Genomic DNA, 15,217 nt, shown 5'->3' with positions numbered 1-15,217 from the left:
AAAGAAAAAGGAAAAAAAAATGCTTAGAAATAACATATTAATGAGCTACCATGTGTTTGCTGAAGAATCATTTATCCCATGAGGGAAAAAGAGAAAGCACTTATGTCTGTTTGAAGTGGCTACTTTTTAATTTTGGCTTTTAAGCTATTACTTCAGGACAACAAAGTTGCCTTTACTGATTTTATTATGGCTTGTATTACCTTTTTAAATTAAATTCAGAGTAGTGAAAGTACATGTGCAAACTGCTACCAGATAGGCTAAAATACCTATTACTATCATCATAAGTGAATGCTTGCTTGAAGGACAGCAGGTCAAAAGGCAGCTAGAGAACTCCAGAACAAATCAATTTTCCCATTTCACAACAAAACTGAGAGATGAGAGATCTTCCTTTTTGCATTGTAGAGTTAAATAAAATTGCTGGATTATTGATAATATATCTTAAATAATGTTGTTTGAAAAAGTAAAGAGGAAGAGATTGGAATAATCAAATTCCTACCTGTCAGGGTTTTTTTTTTTGGGGGGGGGGGGGGACAGACAGGGGGGAGAAGAGATACAGTGAGTGAAGTTTATGCTAAAGACTTTAGAAAACATTTTCAGTTTCTTTTATAAAGGGAATTCCACTTTGAAAAATTTGGGTTTGTTTTTTTTTGGGGGGGGGGCTTAAAGGAATTACTGGAGTCTTTTTTAAAGGAATATATAAAGTTGATGCAACAAAATGGCAGAGTACAAATTCTCCTCTGATTTTATTTGCCCTGAAATGTATTGGGTCACAAAGATTAAACAGAAAGAGAACTTGGTCTTTTAGGATTAAAGGAAAATTGTAGAAGGATCACTTACTTATTGCCACAGGCAATATTTATGAACATATAATGGAAACAAAGGTTTTTTGGTTTTTTTTTTTAAACACTTAGCATGATAATGAAATTAGTTGTGAAACAAATACTACTATCTGAATAAATAGTGAACAGAGTTAAAAAATACCTTACTGAAATTGAACATATTAGGAAAATGTGGGTACTCATAAATGGAAATCTAAACAAGTCAAACAGGATTTTAGGCTGTTTTTTAAATATGTGATACTCGATAAAGGCCAGCAGGCCCAGTTATCATATTTACTTGTGACTTTATTCAAATCCACAAGAAGGCAATTAGAAATGTTCTGGGACTGGAGGAGGGGTTGGTTGTTTGTAACTGTAGAGGTGTTTGAACCAGACTCATAACCTGGACTTTGTCTCTAGTATCTGGGCTCAAAAGATAGGAAATGCTTTGGAGCTCCAGGGAAGAAAGAAAGAAATCCACGCCTTGTGCTCTTTTATGCTTCCTGGTATCTGGCAGGAGGAATGAGGCCCCGGCCTTGCTAACACGCACGCCTATGTGTGGCACTGGAGTTAGCGATCTCTGGCTGCACCTTTGCCTTCACAGCAACACTGGAGAAGCATTTTTTAAATACCTGTGACAGCTTCCAGTGTCTTGCATTACAGGAAATGGGAAATCATATTCGGGCTCTGGCCAGGACTTCATTTATTACACTTGCTGCATAAAGTAGCCATTTGCTCTTTACTTTGGTCGTTGCCCACTTACAATTCAGAGCATTTAGTTGAAAAGCTCAATGTATTTACTGCAGTGCGCTGCAGAAAGGAAAAAGTCTAAAGAAAATGCAGTTACCATCAGGTTTAAGAAGCTGCAACAGCAACTGTCTAAGAAAACAACACAATTCAATCTCAAGGTACTCAGCGGCTCTGGGAAGGTTTGTCCCAAGTAGGCAACATGCCTGGGAACTGTAAGTGCTACCATAAAGACATTGTGTTGTGAAGGGATCCGACAGAGGCAGCACTGGGCAGGCAGGTACTCAGAGCAGTAAAGAACTGGACTTCTAAACTAATTGGTTTCTCTTGTTAAACGCCCAGCTCCTTTACTGCACCTGACTCTTGAAGAGCAGCTAGGGCTTTTCCAGTTCTTTTTTTGTATCTTCAAGTAGCAAAGCAAAAAAGAAAACAAATTATTTTTTCTAAGTTTTTGATGTTCCCATGGCTCTGAAAAGAAGCCCTTTTTCTCTGTCATGTGGCTTCCCCCTGCTGCTGGTGTACATAAGAGCTAACAAGTTAAAAATATCTAATGCATTTGTTTTGCTAGAGACTGTCATATCTTAAAATGTAGAAGCTGTATATTTACTGTGGCAAATACATGGAGACAGAGAGGAATGCAGGACTTGACCTTTTTCATTAAAACCTCTGCTCTGTAAGAAAATAAAAATTACAGAAACACTTAAGGATTTGAATTATGACATTTCTGCAGTCTCACCCCATCAGACTGAGGTGTCCATACCTCCAGACAAGGTCCTCTGCATGACCAAGAAGCACCTCTGGAAAACTATATGAAAATGATAAAACATTAGCTAACTAGCGTATTAGTTGCTCTGATGGCCTTGACAGTACATGGCATCAGCCATGGGACCAAGCAGACAAGAAAAAACATTGGTACCACAGTGGACTACTGACACAAATTCACAGATTTGGCACACAGGTTATCTAGCAAGAGACCACCTTTGTAGACGTTTCCCTTCCTTTCCGTTTGACCCACTTTGGAGCATCTTCTCTATACTCAGAGCTAGAAAAGACTCCTATGGATTTCAGTAGGAGTGAACACTAAGGCAAACTCAAGTCTCTCCTTACAGTGACATATGATAGGAAGGAAGGGATTAGGGTGCTCTTTCAAAAAGAGCAAATCTTGGCCATGTTAACAAAAGAGCGTGCTAAGAGAAGACTTCCATCTGTAACCTGATTATCTGCAGGGGCACGGCATGAAGCTCAGTAGAAGCATAGATCCCTTGGATATCTTCTGGTAATAACGTTTATTCCAACATACGCATAGTCAAAGCTTTGTACAACGAAACATTACGTGCAAACACAGCGTAGTATAGAGTGCGCTGCAAGGAAGTTTCCTAACTTGTTTTAAAAAGTATTCTAGCCACACGAGGTTCAGAAAAGTTTCTCTTACACTCTTTGTTTCCCTTGAATTCAGCTTCTGGTGTTCAGCCTTCAGCTTTCTTAGACTAGATGAAATACGTTATCGTGTGTATTTACAATCTATTTTATCTGGATAACCACGTAGAGAATGCTTATTATCGACTAGTGAAATCAAAATATAGTTAGAGCACTAAAGGATATGAGTAGAAAATTTTAAGACAAAGAAAATATAGAATGCAAAACAAACACAGGCCTTTAACAAGAGGAAAAGCAAAAAGTTTCTTTTACCAAAGAGATTTCTTATTATACATAGCTCATTTAAAATGCAGGTATTTGCACCTTCATGATTTCTTTCTGTGCAGTATTTTTACGCACTTTTCATTTCAGACTGCACAGGCTCCTGGTACAAACCTCCACAGGCAAAAATAGAATATTTAAGTTACCTCAGAATATTCTTTAATAGCACAAACCAAGTGAGTTCATTCTGCAGCTAAGCATTTTATCCAGAACTTCACTACAGGGAAAAAGATGATTTCCTTAAGAACTCTAACCCTCTGTAAACACAAGCTCTTGTCACATTTTGCCCATCTAATGGTAGGTTAAAGGCCATTCATACAGTGAGATTAGGAATATGTCCTGGTAAAGAAAGCTGTGAAGGTCAGGGACCAGAGATGCTCTGTCCCCAAAATCAGGACTGGCTAAAATCCAGTATAGCAGCTCTTAGATAAACACGCTCTAAAAAGAGGCATTGCAGAAAAATTACATGTTGCAACATTCTTAAATCAATAGATGTATTAAAGAACATAGAGAAACCTCAGTACCACTACTGAGATGAAGCTAGCAAGTATCTTGAGGAAAGATCCCTACATGCTAAGTCTAGTATATTAAAGAGGCAGACTAACACCATGAAGGAAAAGTTGTAAAATACAGACGGTCTTTAAAGATTGATACTGGAATTCTTCTGAATTTTCCAGATAGAAAAAGAGGAGATCACTGACACCTACTCACTTACGAACCCCCAGCATGAGATCAGTTGTGTTCTGCCAGCCTGTAGTCCTGCCCTAGACCTCCACATGGCTGCGTCATTTCTCCTACTTCCTGCCCCTAAAGTGTCTCTACAGCCTGTGGCCCCACTGCTGATTTCTGATTTTTAGAAACAAGTGAAGACACTCAACCCCAAGCATGCTGCCGCTCTTTCTGTTTCTGAATTGCAGATTCTAGGAAAACAGCAGAGAACAACTCCCAGCCCCATGCCCGGCACTTCCTTTTTATCGACTTTCCATACTCCGTAAGCTCAGCTGGTTCCTCAGGTGGCCTGAAAGGGCAAGCCTCTTCCTTCATTTGTGAAGGAATTTAACTCTTTCCTAAGCCATGGTTGTCAAACAAAACAAAACAAACAAACAAAAAAAACCCAAACCTGCTAGAAAACCCTATTTGTAATCTGTTCTTCTAGAGAAAGGAAAGGGGAATTAGCCTCCAGTCAGCAAACGTGTTTCTGCACATGACAACAGATGATTTGATTTACCTTCCTAAAAATTTATCAAGAAACAAGTGCAAAAGTTGCAATCTCCAGTAATACAGCTTCATAGCACTAAGGCTGACCAAGAGAACAGTCTATTAGCACAGCCTGTAAGGTAGTTGCCTTTGGTGTGATTTAGTCTTCAACAGCCAATGGGAGATAAGTACTAAATCAGTGTTTAGTCTCATATAAAGGAGCCACACGGATGCCCTATGTTACCAAGGCCAAAGACAAGCAGCTCGAGTGTTCCCAGGATTCAGAGACAGTTTGTCTATATCCTTTTTTCTATAATTAGCAGTAAAAAGGATGAAGGTGGCACTACAGCAGATCAGCACTATTTGAGGTTTCTCTTTCTAAAGGTCAGCAACCATGAGAGCAGCCTTCACGCAGACAGATTTCTTTTTAAATTGAAAGATAACTCACATAACATATATGAACCGTATCACACTTGTCTGTTTTCTTCTTACCACTTTTTTGTCACTATTCAAGTAATGCAAAACTTCTAAGCCCACTTTTATTCCTGTTATTTCAGCTACTAGCCACAAGACAGATAAGAACAGCACAGGATTCACCAACAGCCCGTTTCACTTAGTGATGTACCAGAGCTCCAAAATGTAGGAGAGGAAAGATTCAGATCTACATGTGTCAGCTGCCATAGAATTATAGGTCAGGGCCTATTTCAGGACTTTATTTTGCAGGTATGATTGTGCCAAAACGTTATTTCTTCCCATTTTCTTTCCCTCAAGCACCACACCACCAACAGTAAATTCCTTTTAATTTGGAGTCCCTGCTTCGTGGTCATTAACATGTTTAAGCAGACTTTGGCAGAAGAGCACTGGAAAGCATACCTGAACAAGACTCATGAGCTGTGGCTGCTGAGAATTAGGTACCACCTGAGTGCCATCTCAACTTTAAAATACAGCTTTATTTGCATGGATTGACTTTGCCCTGCTGAACTACATGCAGACAATTTTTTAGCACCTGGTAATTTCTTTAAACTAAGTTTTGTTGTTCTCTTTTAATTTGTAGGACAAAAGAAAACTGCAAGAAGAAATTGCACAGAAACGTCTGAAAATAGAGGAGGAAAAACTGAAACATCAGCATTTAAAAGTAAGTGAAGTATATTGGATTTATATAACTAAAAATAGCCTCAAGTTGTTCCATATGAATAAAGGTTTTGGATTTCTCTCAAACAGCAGCAACATCCAGCTAACAATAGTTGGTTAGATTTTCTTCAAGTTTATGAACATTAAGTGAGAGTAATAAAACTGGCAAATCTTCCTGGGTTTAAGCCATGCTTTTACTGTGAAATTTTCACAGCTTTTTGGAGTCTTACCAGGACTCCATTTGACTTTAATAAGCATCATACTTTAAAAAAAAAATTGACACTCAGGAGCTAATGTGATTTGATCAGTTCCATGGCATAAAATGAGATCATAACCAGGAATAACTCAACAGAAAATTAAGGCTCACATTTCAGACTGGGTGTGTTCACTCTAATTACACCACAGCAACTTTGCTTGCTACAATACATAGCACAAACTTGAGGTACAATTGCACCTTCTTGTGAAAAAAAAATTCTAACAGCAGCCTTTTCTTATTTGGCTGAAGCATCTTATCAGCTTACTTAATAGGTCTCTTTGGTGAAACAGGGTTGTTTCCTCATATATTTAAAAAATAAAAATAAAGGCAAGACTGCTGCAAATATTCCCCTGAAATGAAATTTGGTAAACTCACAATTACAAAATCCAATTTACCGAGGAACCAAGTGACCCGTCTCTGCAATCACTTGATTGAAAAACTGCAAAGATTTCTCCCCCACACCATTCTTCACATTTGCCTCTGTCAATTTGGCATTACATGTCATTCAAGCAGACGAAACAAAATCCTTCCTTCTAGAAATCTGCAGAATTTGGCATTTTGCATACTCTTCACTATGTGAGTCAACAAAGATTTTTCAAAAAAGGGATATGGCTTATCTCCTTGAGCAAATATGGGAGACCTGCATTTTAAAACAACTCCTCTTCAAAATAGACCCCTGTTCCTCGGTTTCAGGCACCCTCTGTTTTGTGTCAGGCTGAAAAATGAGAAGTTGATACACTAGTACCCTGGGAGAGGCAAGCCTAATGCCAAAGTCACCCATGCTTAGGGTTTTGTTGCAAGGTGATGACCACAAGGATATGCTTGACCAGTTGTGCAGTGTCTTGCTTAGAAGAAAAATGAATATCTTTTTCAAGTCCTGCAGCTAATGAACAGCAAGCATACAACATTCCTCCCCCATCTTAGTACATGCCTACCAGGAGTACTGCAATTTGTTTCAAGTTTCCCTGTCAATTAATTCAGAAAGACTCTTTTGTCCCTTTAAGAAGGATAAACTGATCTGCTATAGACATACTAGCTAATCCTCACTACTGTTGTGTATAGAGAGAGAGGTACAGCTGCTTCCTTACAGGTTTAGTACATGCTTTCCACTAACATTAATAGGTATCAGAGTTAAACGTCAACCAGATATTTACTTTAAGTTAAAAAAACAAAAACAAACACCTAACATCCCTCTATTCCTCCCCCCCCCAAACAAACACAACAGCTATTATGACAGAAATTAATGTGTTTTATAGAATTTGAGAGGCTAAAGCACTCCTGGAGAAATATTATTCAAATACCAAGCTTAGCAAGGAGGAATCTTCTCCCCTCATAAACACATGCATCCACAAACTCCTACGTTTTACAGTTAACTGTAGGTTAGTTTTTCCAAAAGAACAGGTTTTTGTTACATGAAACCAGGTACTAAATGCATACACCACACTGTAAAGGTACATAGTGCGATCCACAGCCACAGATGACAGGTACCTGCTGTCTCATCCTGTGGCAACAAAAGCCTATTGCAGCTAGGGTTTTTGTGATCAAGGATTTTTTTTTTTTTTTTTTTAAGGAAAAAAATGTAGTATCTCACATAAACATTTCCTTTCAAAGAGGATAGATGCATTCGACTGAATATGTATATACATTGAACATAGTCTTCTATGTATGTTCTATGAGAAATCATTGAGAAAAGTTTTTAAAAATCAGTCATATGCATCATTAGCCATTTGGAGCAGCAGAAGTAGAGATGTACCTCTCCCAATCAAGTGTTAAAATAGGCACCTAACATTTATTGTATGAACATCCTCTGCTGCATCTCCTAGAAGCCAAATTCTTCACTTATGCTTCAGACTAACTCAGGTATTTCAATGGAGTCAAACAACACAATAATCTAGTGCAAAAAAAAATGCTCTAAAATAATCTTTAGGCGCCTCTGTAAGTTTTACTGTGGGCTCATTTCCCTAGCAAGTCAGGCTGATTTTGGTCATTTATTTGGACTTTGTTTTTCCTACTATCAGTTGAGTATGGTGAAATCTCAATGACCTAGTCGGTGCAACTCTTGCCCATCCCTTGGAAAACTACAGAAGGTTAGTAAGTCTCACTGTCATAAAGATGTTCCTGTTAGCTGGATATCAGTATCACTTTCCTAGTTTTATCCTATCATTCCTACTTGCAGCGCTTTGTAAGAGCTTTATAAAACGTGGGCTTTTTTAAGTTTCCTTTTTGTAAATTGGTCTCTCTGGTTTCCCAAAGACTTCGCTGTTCCCCCAACTAACTACTTTAGAAAGAGACAGATGAGGTGCCATAACTAAATTTTGTTATCTAGTAGAACCATAATGAAGGAGGAATATTTATTCCCTACATGCTCCCCTCTACCTTGTGTAGTAGAGGGAAACACAAACAGATACAGCATCTGTGAGACTGGGGCTTCATGAACCTATAAGGCCTAATGGCAGCTGCTAGTTGAGCATACATGGGAAATTTCATCTTAGAGTAATTCTAGATGTACAGGCAACTAATTTCACCTCCCACCTGGAATTCTTCTCATCAAGAACAAAATGGAAAGGACCAGACAGAGATACTTGAAACAGCATGGTCAGCACTGTGGTGAGTGAATTTTCCAATAGCTTTTTCAGCCTAGCTTGCTAGGTTGTGGGCTTTTAACATGCTTGAACTCCAATAGTGCCATCTTGCAGATGCTGGTCACTCACTGCCTTTTTCCAGGAGTTAACAGTATTGAGCTACCTCCTGGTTTTCTGTGAAAACAATTTATGCTTCTCCCAACATGCTGTAAGGTGAACTTTCATACATCTGGGGAAAGCAAAATCTGCAAACTCAAACCCCTGTGCCTTCCAGAGGAAGCTGAATCTTTCTGCGTCAGTCTGGCCTTGTTAAGGATTACAGTGGAGTTGTACGTTCCTAAAGCATCTGTAGGACATAACTCACAGAACTGCAGAGTATTGTCCCAGTACTCATGGTGTGTCCACAAACCACAAGGGCAAGAGATCACTTTCCAGCATTCAGGCTATTCCAAGGGTCTTATCACATCATGGTGTACATGGATCCCTTTTCCTATACAACGTACCAAGGCTAATGTGAAAGTGTTTTCATACCAAAGCTACTATGTAGGGTACAACACACACAACCTAGTATTGGGCCAGAGACATTTTATGAAGGAAGGAAATGCTAGATTGCAGAAACAATCTGACAGCCCCAAAGCAGCTGTTCTGCACTGGCCTGTGCCGATGCCTCCCTGGAGCAGTCTTCTCTGACAAACAGCTAGAAATCATCCATTGTTCAAACACTTTCCAAATTATGCTGTGTGTCATTTTTTCAAAAGTGGCTAAAAAAAATTAATGAGGTTACACGGCATTTAGTTGTGAGCACCAACAAACTATTCTAGGAAGAGGCAAAAATAGCCCTATTGTGTTAGGCCTACGTTTAAGGAGTTTGTTTTCTTGGGTCTAACCCTATAGATACACAAAGCCTCTGTTGACTCCAATGGGTGTTATCAGTATCCAAGTCTACAGTGACAGCCCTTCTGTAATTGTCATATAAGGAATTATAGGTTTATTTTTGGAAACAGCAGGGCTAGACTAATTCAGTGCCAAGTAGGATTAAAATATCACTTTTCTAAAGTCCTGCCTAAAATTTAAGTTTTAAACACTTGTTTCAGAGGTAATTAACAACTGTGTTCCCTCTGACTAGGGAAAACTGTATTCTGTGGTCAGTAAGAGTTGTGCTAACACCAAACTACATGCATCTACTAGATCAGGTGAAACCATCCCATTTAAACATCTGCATGCATTTCATTGAAGACTTTCTAGAACAACTGCCATGAAGTTGGAAGGGGCTGCCAAATGATACAAAGCCAGGGTCAAGGCTCAGGGCTTCAGTCTTGAGCAGTCCTTATTTCCTGCAGATTTCCTAGGATCCACAGTTTTATGAGAGAGAATACCATCCTGCAGGGCTAAGGAGACTGTAAATACTGCTCTATGTTCTGCAGAAAAATACTACCACAGAAATAGCAGAGAATGCCTAACAAGCCTGCTTTACCCACAGTTTCTATCTTAGGTGAGTCAGGTGTGGATCAATAAAGTATATCACATAACAAAGAAGTTGGTAATACATATTTAACTGCAGTCAGGTCCCAGATACATCCTTGCCATCAGTTGTCCCTCACGTGCAAGCGCAGAGCGACCAGAAAACGGTAGTAAGAAACATTTTCAAAGACTGTGAGCAAGATGCAGGCAAGGACAGCTGCTCCAAGCAGCACTGAGGTCAGTGCAGCCCTTTCTCACCTCTGCTGGGCACAACTCTGCCTCAAAGTAGTAGTAGTGAAAATCCAACTTAATGTTCATCCACATCATACAATTAATCAGAGCTACACAGGAAAATATAAATAAACCTTACATGGAATTCAGTCAGCTCATGGAATCTACATTATAAATGGAAATTTTATGGCTAACACACACACCCTTACATGCATGCTTCCCCCCACCCCCCGCCCTTAATAAAATTTCTACTAAGGTGCCAAGACTCCCACTTCTTCCCTAAGCAAGCACTGGGTGTGTATCACTCAGCTGGCCTGAGGAGAGGTAAAAAAGGCAAGAAGGTTTGCATGGCTTACCACCTCCAACCTGCAAATATGAATTTCTCTTTCATGAATATTTTAGAGAACTCTGATGACTTCCAGATGTTGCTGTTCACCTTCTAGAGCAGCTGTAGGAAGCAATCAGTGTGCAGGGCCAAGTTTTTAGAAATCCACCTATCTGTATATATGCAAGATATCCATTTATAAACCGATACTGTACACAAGGAATTCTTCAGGTATTGGACTAGTCAGGATGTAAGTATGCAACAGCTGTATTACTCCTACAGTAGCAGTTCAAAACATGCAGCAGGTCTGCTGAAACATCAACCAGACAACAGCATCTCCAGCTCCATGTTTGCAGTCCCACTCTTGCCCCACACTCCCTCACCAGATGAGTAATTACTGTGGTGAGTTTGCATTTAAAGCTCCTCGCAAACTCAGGACAGAATTGTATGACTAACTCTCTAGAGATCCCTCCCCTTTTCCAAGACCTTATTTACAAGGAATAGTGGAAAGAAACTTCTCACCTTTTATTCCTCTCTCCCAGCGTTAATGTAATCCCATGACCTAAGAAATTGGGGTGGGGCGATTGAAATAAGACCATAGCACTTCTGATTGGAGCCTTTTGCACAAGCCTGTAAAAATATATGCATGCTTTGACTTTACTCAACATTTACTCATGCTTTGCCCTGCTTTACTCAGGGCAACCACAATGCTGTCTCCTCTTTGAAATATTAAATCAACTACAGGTAGCAACTGATGTGTCCTCCACCTAGCTGTTCGGTGGACTGAAAACAGAGTACTGTTCTTAATAACTTTGTTCTTTAGTGAATCCCAAAACACAAATAATTTTTAGTATTTCTCTTTCAGGGCACTGGCCCCTGCCAAGTTTCCATGTGCTAGGTACAGCCCAAAAACATGCATCAGGCCTACAGCATCCAAAGACAGAAAATTACTGACTAGCCTAACTTTTAAAGTACACTTGTCTGTATCTTTCCATCAGAAAAAGGCCTTGCGAGAAAAATGGCTCTTGGATGGCCTTAGTTCTCTCACTCCGAAAGAGCAAGAAGAAATGCAAAAGCAGAATCGGGAGGACCAGCAACAGACTCATGAGCTGGAACAAGACATTCTCAGGTAGGGTTGTACACCTCTGCCTTCTGTCTGGGTTAGAATGGTACTTTCTTAAAACTCTCGCCCTACTTTGTAAAAGATCAAAATGTCAGTGAGGGCTAAACATATGCAGGTTAATACAGAGAGTAAAGCAATCTTCACTGTATTTCTGGACAGCTAGAACCAATGAATACACTACACTAGCTTCAATATTGTGAGTTTTGTAAAACTGAATAGTATTTCAAGGAGTATTTGTCTTCCCGATTCCAGATACACCTTTCATGCTATACTCAATATATGTAAGCAGCAATGAACGGGTTTTGTTCCAGGACAGTGATTGTTGAATCAGAATTTTGGAATAACAGTGCACTGTTTTAAAGGTTCTTTAATTTCACTAGATCCTGCACAGCCTTTAAAAACTGACTTTTACTATAATACAGCATTTCTGAGCATTACAAGCTGTCTAGTCCAAGTAGTAGTACTTGCCTTATTCTTACTCATCTTCCACACTGTTGTGTCCTAAACTTCTTCCTAGCACCCTGTCATACAAAGGCCTTCTTGCGCCTTTTTGTTAAAAGGTATTTCTTCAGGTATCATTGGTGAGTGCCTCTCCACCACACAGGGCTAACTTTGAACTGCACAGGCAGTCTACGTATGGCTTTTTTTTTCTCTCTCTCTCTCTAAACTATAGGCATGCTTCTAAGTGCTTATTAGCACAGCTGGCCTTTGCTCAATACTCTACAGTTCTGTACACAATCAGCTCCTCCCCTAGGTCCAGGCATACTGGTACTTTGCATTAACATACACAGCAAAGCTGAAATGCTCCTATTTCTTTAGGTTCACAAAAGTTTCATCATCCTTTTTTGAGGCTTTTTTTTCTATTTATATTTAATAGCAACTTCCTCCATAGTCCCCTCTTCCTCCGCTGTCCTCCTACACACACTCTTTTGGCAAAGTTTCCACCAAGATTATCTCCTCTGGTTATTTCCCTCCCACTTACCTCCTTACTCCATCTCTCTGACATAAATGAGAATTCTCTCAGCTGACAGGCAGCAGCCTAGTGCTAGTTGGTCCTATAATTATGCAGACTTCTTGCTTGAAAGCACTTTTCTCAGCAGAACAGCTTTTCAAGCACCTCTGTGGATTTCTTTGTTGCAGTGGTAGGAGGTAGACAGTGTGCCCTAAAAACATCCCAGCAGGTTGTGATTATGAAGACATACCAGAGGGATCTCCGTGACAGTGTGCTCTCCAGAAAAAGGAGCCAGGTGGAGAAGGGCTGGCTCAGGAGCAAGCCTGAAGTTGTACAGAGTAGGTAGCTCCCCACTAGCCCACAAAAATTCCAGCTTTTCTCTGAGCTGAAGGATAGACTAGGTTTTCAAAGACCCATTGACTTTGAATATGAGCTAAGGTCTAGCTATATTTCCCTTTATGCCCTATTAAATTCAGTGATGGAAGACCTTAAAAAAAGGTTTTTTTAAGCCTCAGAACCAAGTCAAGAACAGGATTTGGCATATGGGTGTGTTGGGGAAGGAATGGTATCGTTCTTCTGACATAACTAACACTGACATTGTTTTGGACATTCAGCAATTCCCTAGTAAAGAACAGGCAATGCTCTTATAGTGCAGGTTCACAAGTGTTTGTGCCATTAAAAGAAGTGCTACTAAACTCCTGACAGATTAACTGCCTGGGAAACACTGAAATACCTTAGCAGAAAAGGTTCTGTATCTCCAGCATCTAAATCCAGTCTGTCACCTGATAACGTACCTTAAGGGCTCTCTGTGCTTGAGTCATTGTAATTGAGCTGTCTCACAGCAACCCTGGCAGCAAGCCCCTTCTGTCCTATCACTAGGAAGATTCGGAATGGACAACTTAAATGACTTCCTACGATACTAGTTCAGAGATTTCAGCAAATCTTTAAAATCATAGTTTTGATGTTCTCTTTGGAAGCGACTCCCCATTCTTAGTAGCGACCTCCTGATGTTTCTAGTAGGGTTGGTAAGTCCCATATGCGATGCTATTCCCATGTCTCTCAGAATCGTGGGCTTGTAATGACAGTTGTAGGGTCTTTTGATATTGTTCTTGTAATTATTGTCCTGCCTTTTTCCTCAGTTCAGTGGCCTTTAATTTCTATTTCCTGAGAGACCAAAATTGAGCACACAGAGAAAGTTTTAATTCTCCAAATACAACCATATAAACTTTTCTTCAGTGCGACTAGAATTTATCACAATTACGAGTAGTAAATCAGAGTAATCCAACCTCCAAACCTAAAAACCTCCTGTAATTCCAAGGAGGCAAATCAGCATCACAATGGAACAATCCTTCTGCTTTAAATCCAGACTGAATCCAAGAGTCGATAGGCATTTAGAGGAAGCTCTTTAAATGCAGTTGTGCTTTAAGGAAGAAATAATGAAAAGTGCCAAACCCATCACTTCTTCCTGCTTGCCTACACAAATCACAACATGGATCCTGGAGTAACATCTCAGCCTATCTCCTTTTTGTAATAGTTAGAAGCACTAGATGCAGATACTCTATGACAGGGAAGGCTGCACAGGTAGTACTGCATCACATGACCAAGACCACACACCTTACACCAGACAGGGCTGAGGTTCCCGAGCTCTACATTTAACATACCCTGAGCCTGTACCAGCTGAGCTACAGAAGTAAGTGTCTGCTACATTCCTAGTGAAGTTTTTGCCAGACTTGATTAACATTCAGTCTTCGCTAGAATTCCATTTTGAAAGTCTTTTCCCATGTACATCTGATGCAGGGATACCAGATTTGTTTTGGTTTTAAACTAGTTTCTATTTGTATGCCTGCATTTAGGAAAAATTAGGTATTATGAATTCTTTTCCTACACAGTTCCAGCTTCAATTACCTAAAAGCACAAATAATGTTATTTGTGTATATAGATGACTCAGATTCTGACCATAAATCAGCAATTTAAATTGTGAAATGACTTTACTTGCAACCATGAGCACTGCAGTGGAAAAACTGCAGGAATGCTTGATCATAGATGTCTGCCATTATCCTCTTATTAAAAAGATTTTTCCCAGAATGTAAGGCCACTTATTTTACTACACTTGCTTAACAAAACCTATGAATGGTTCCTTTTATATACTATCCTTTTATGGCAACTGATTCTTTCATGGTGAACTCTGCACTTTCACAACTGTTTGTTGTTGATAGCGTTACCCAGCTAGCTTTATTGCCCAACTAACTTTTCTTGCCTGTGACCGTCCCCTGGCAAGCTCCACTACATTGCTTCCTCCTTAAAGTGATTCCTACTTCTTGATATACATCCAAAATACCCCAAGTTTAGTTGGAGTGAAACAAGTCAGACAAACCATGTCACTATAAAATGACGTTAGTTGACAAAGAAAGTGCAACACAAAGACTTGCTGTCTTCACTTTTACGGTAACCACCTCACAGCTACGATGAGGCTGTACCTGCGTAGCATACATTGATTCCTTTTGTTGTGAATGCGTTTTGCAAGAGCACACAGAACAGAATCAGTGGCAATACCCACCACTAGCATTATAAAAAATGCAAGTGACTGTCATCAACCACAACAGAGAATATGCAAACAGAAACCGGCACTCTGAAAGTGAGGATCAGTGCAGAGATGCTCCTGATTACATTCCACCCTGCAGTAGAGAGGACTCACT

General features: G+C 39.7%; 1 protein-coding gene across 2 annotated transcripts in view; it reads left to right on the top strand.

Annotated features, from left to right (window-relative positions):
• PALMD (palmdelphin) overlaps nt 1–15,217 on the top strand; it is a 57,300-nt gene that overhangs the window by 28,215 nt on the left and 13,868 nt on the right. Inside the window, exons 3-4 of one of the 2 annotated variants that reach the window (XM_026094250.2) lie at nt 5,515–5,595; nt 11,445–11,575. In XM_026094250.2, the coding sequence (XP_025950035.2) occupies nt 5,515–5,595; nt 11,445–11,575 (212 nt within the window). Of the gene's footprint in view, nt 1–5,514; nt 5,596–11,443; nt 11,576–15,217 lie in introns of those variants that run through there. The other variant, XM_064515860.1, reaches the window with a different exon arrangement.

The sequence above is a fragment of the Dromaius novaehollandiae genome, chromosome 8, assembly GCF_036370855.1.
Source record: "Dromaius novaehollandiae isolate bDroNov1 chromosome 8, bDroNov1.hap1, whole genome shotgun sequence".
In the NCBI taxonomy this organism is placed as follows: domain Eukaryota; kingdom Metazoa; phylum Chordata; class Aves; order Casuariiformes; family Dromaiidae; genus Dromaius; species Dromaius novaehollandiae.
The sequence above is the reverse complement of the archived record's forward strand: the minus strand, read 5'-3'. Positions and strand labels throughout refer to the sequence as shown.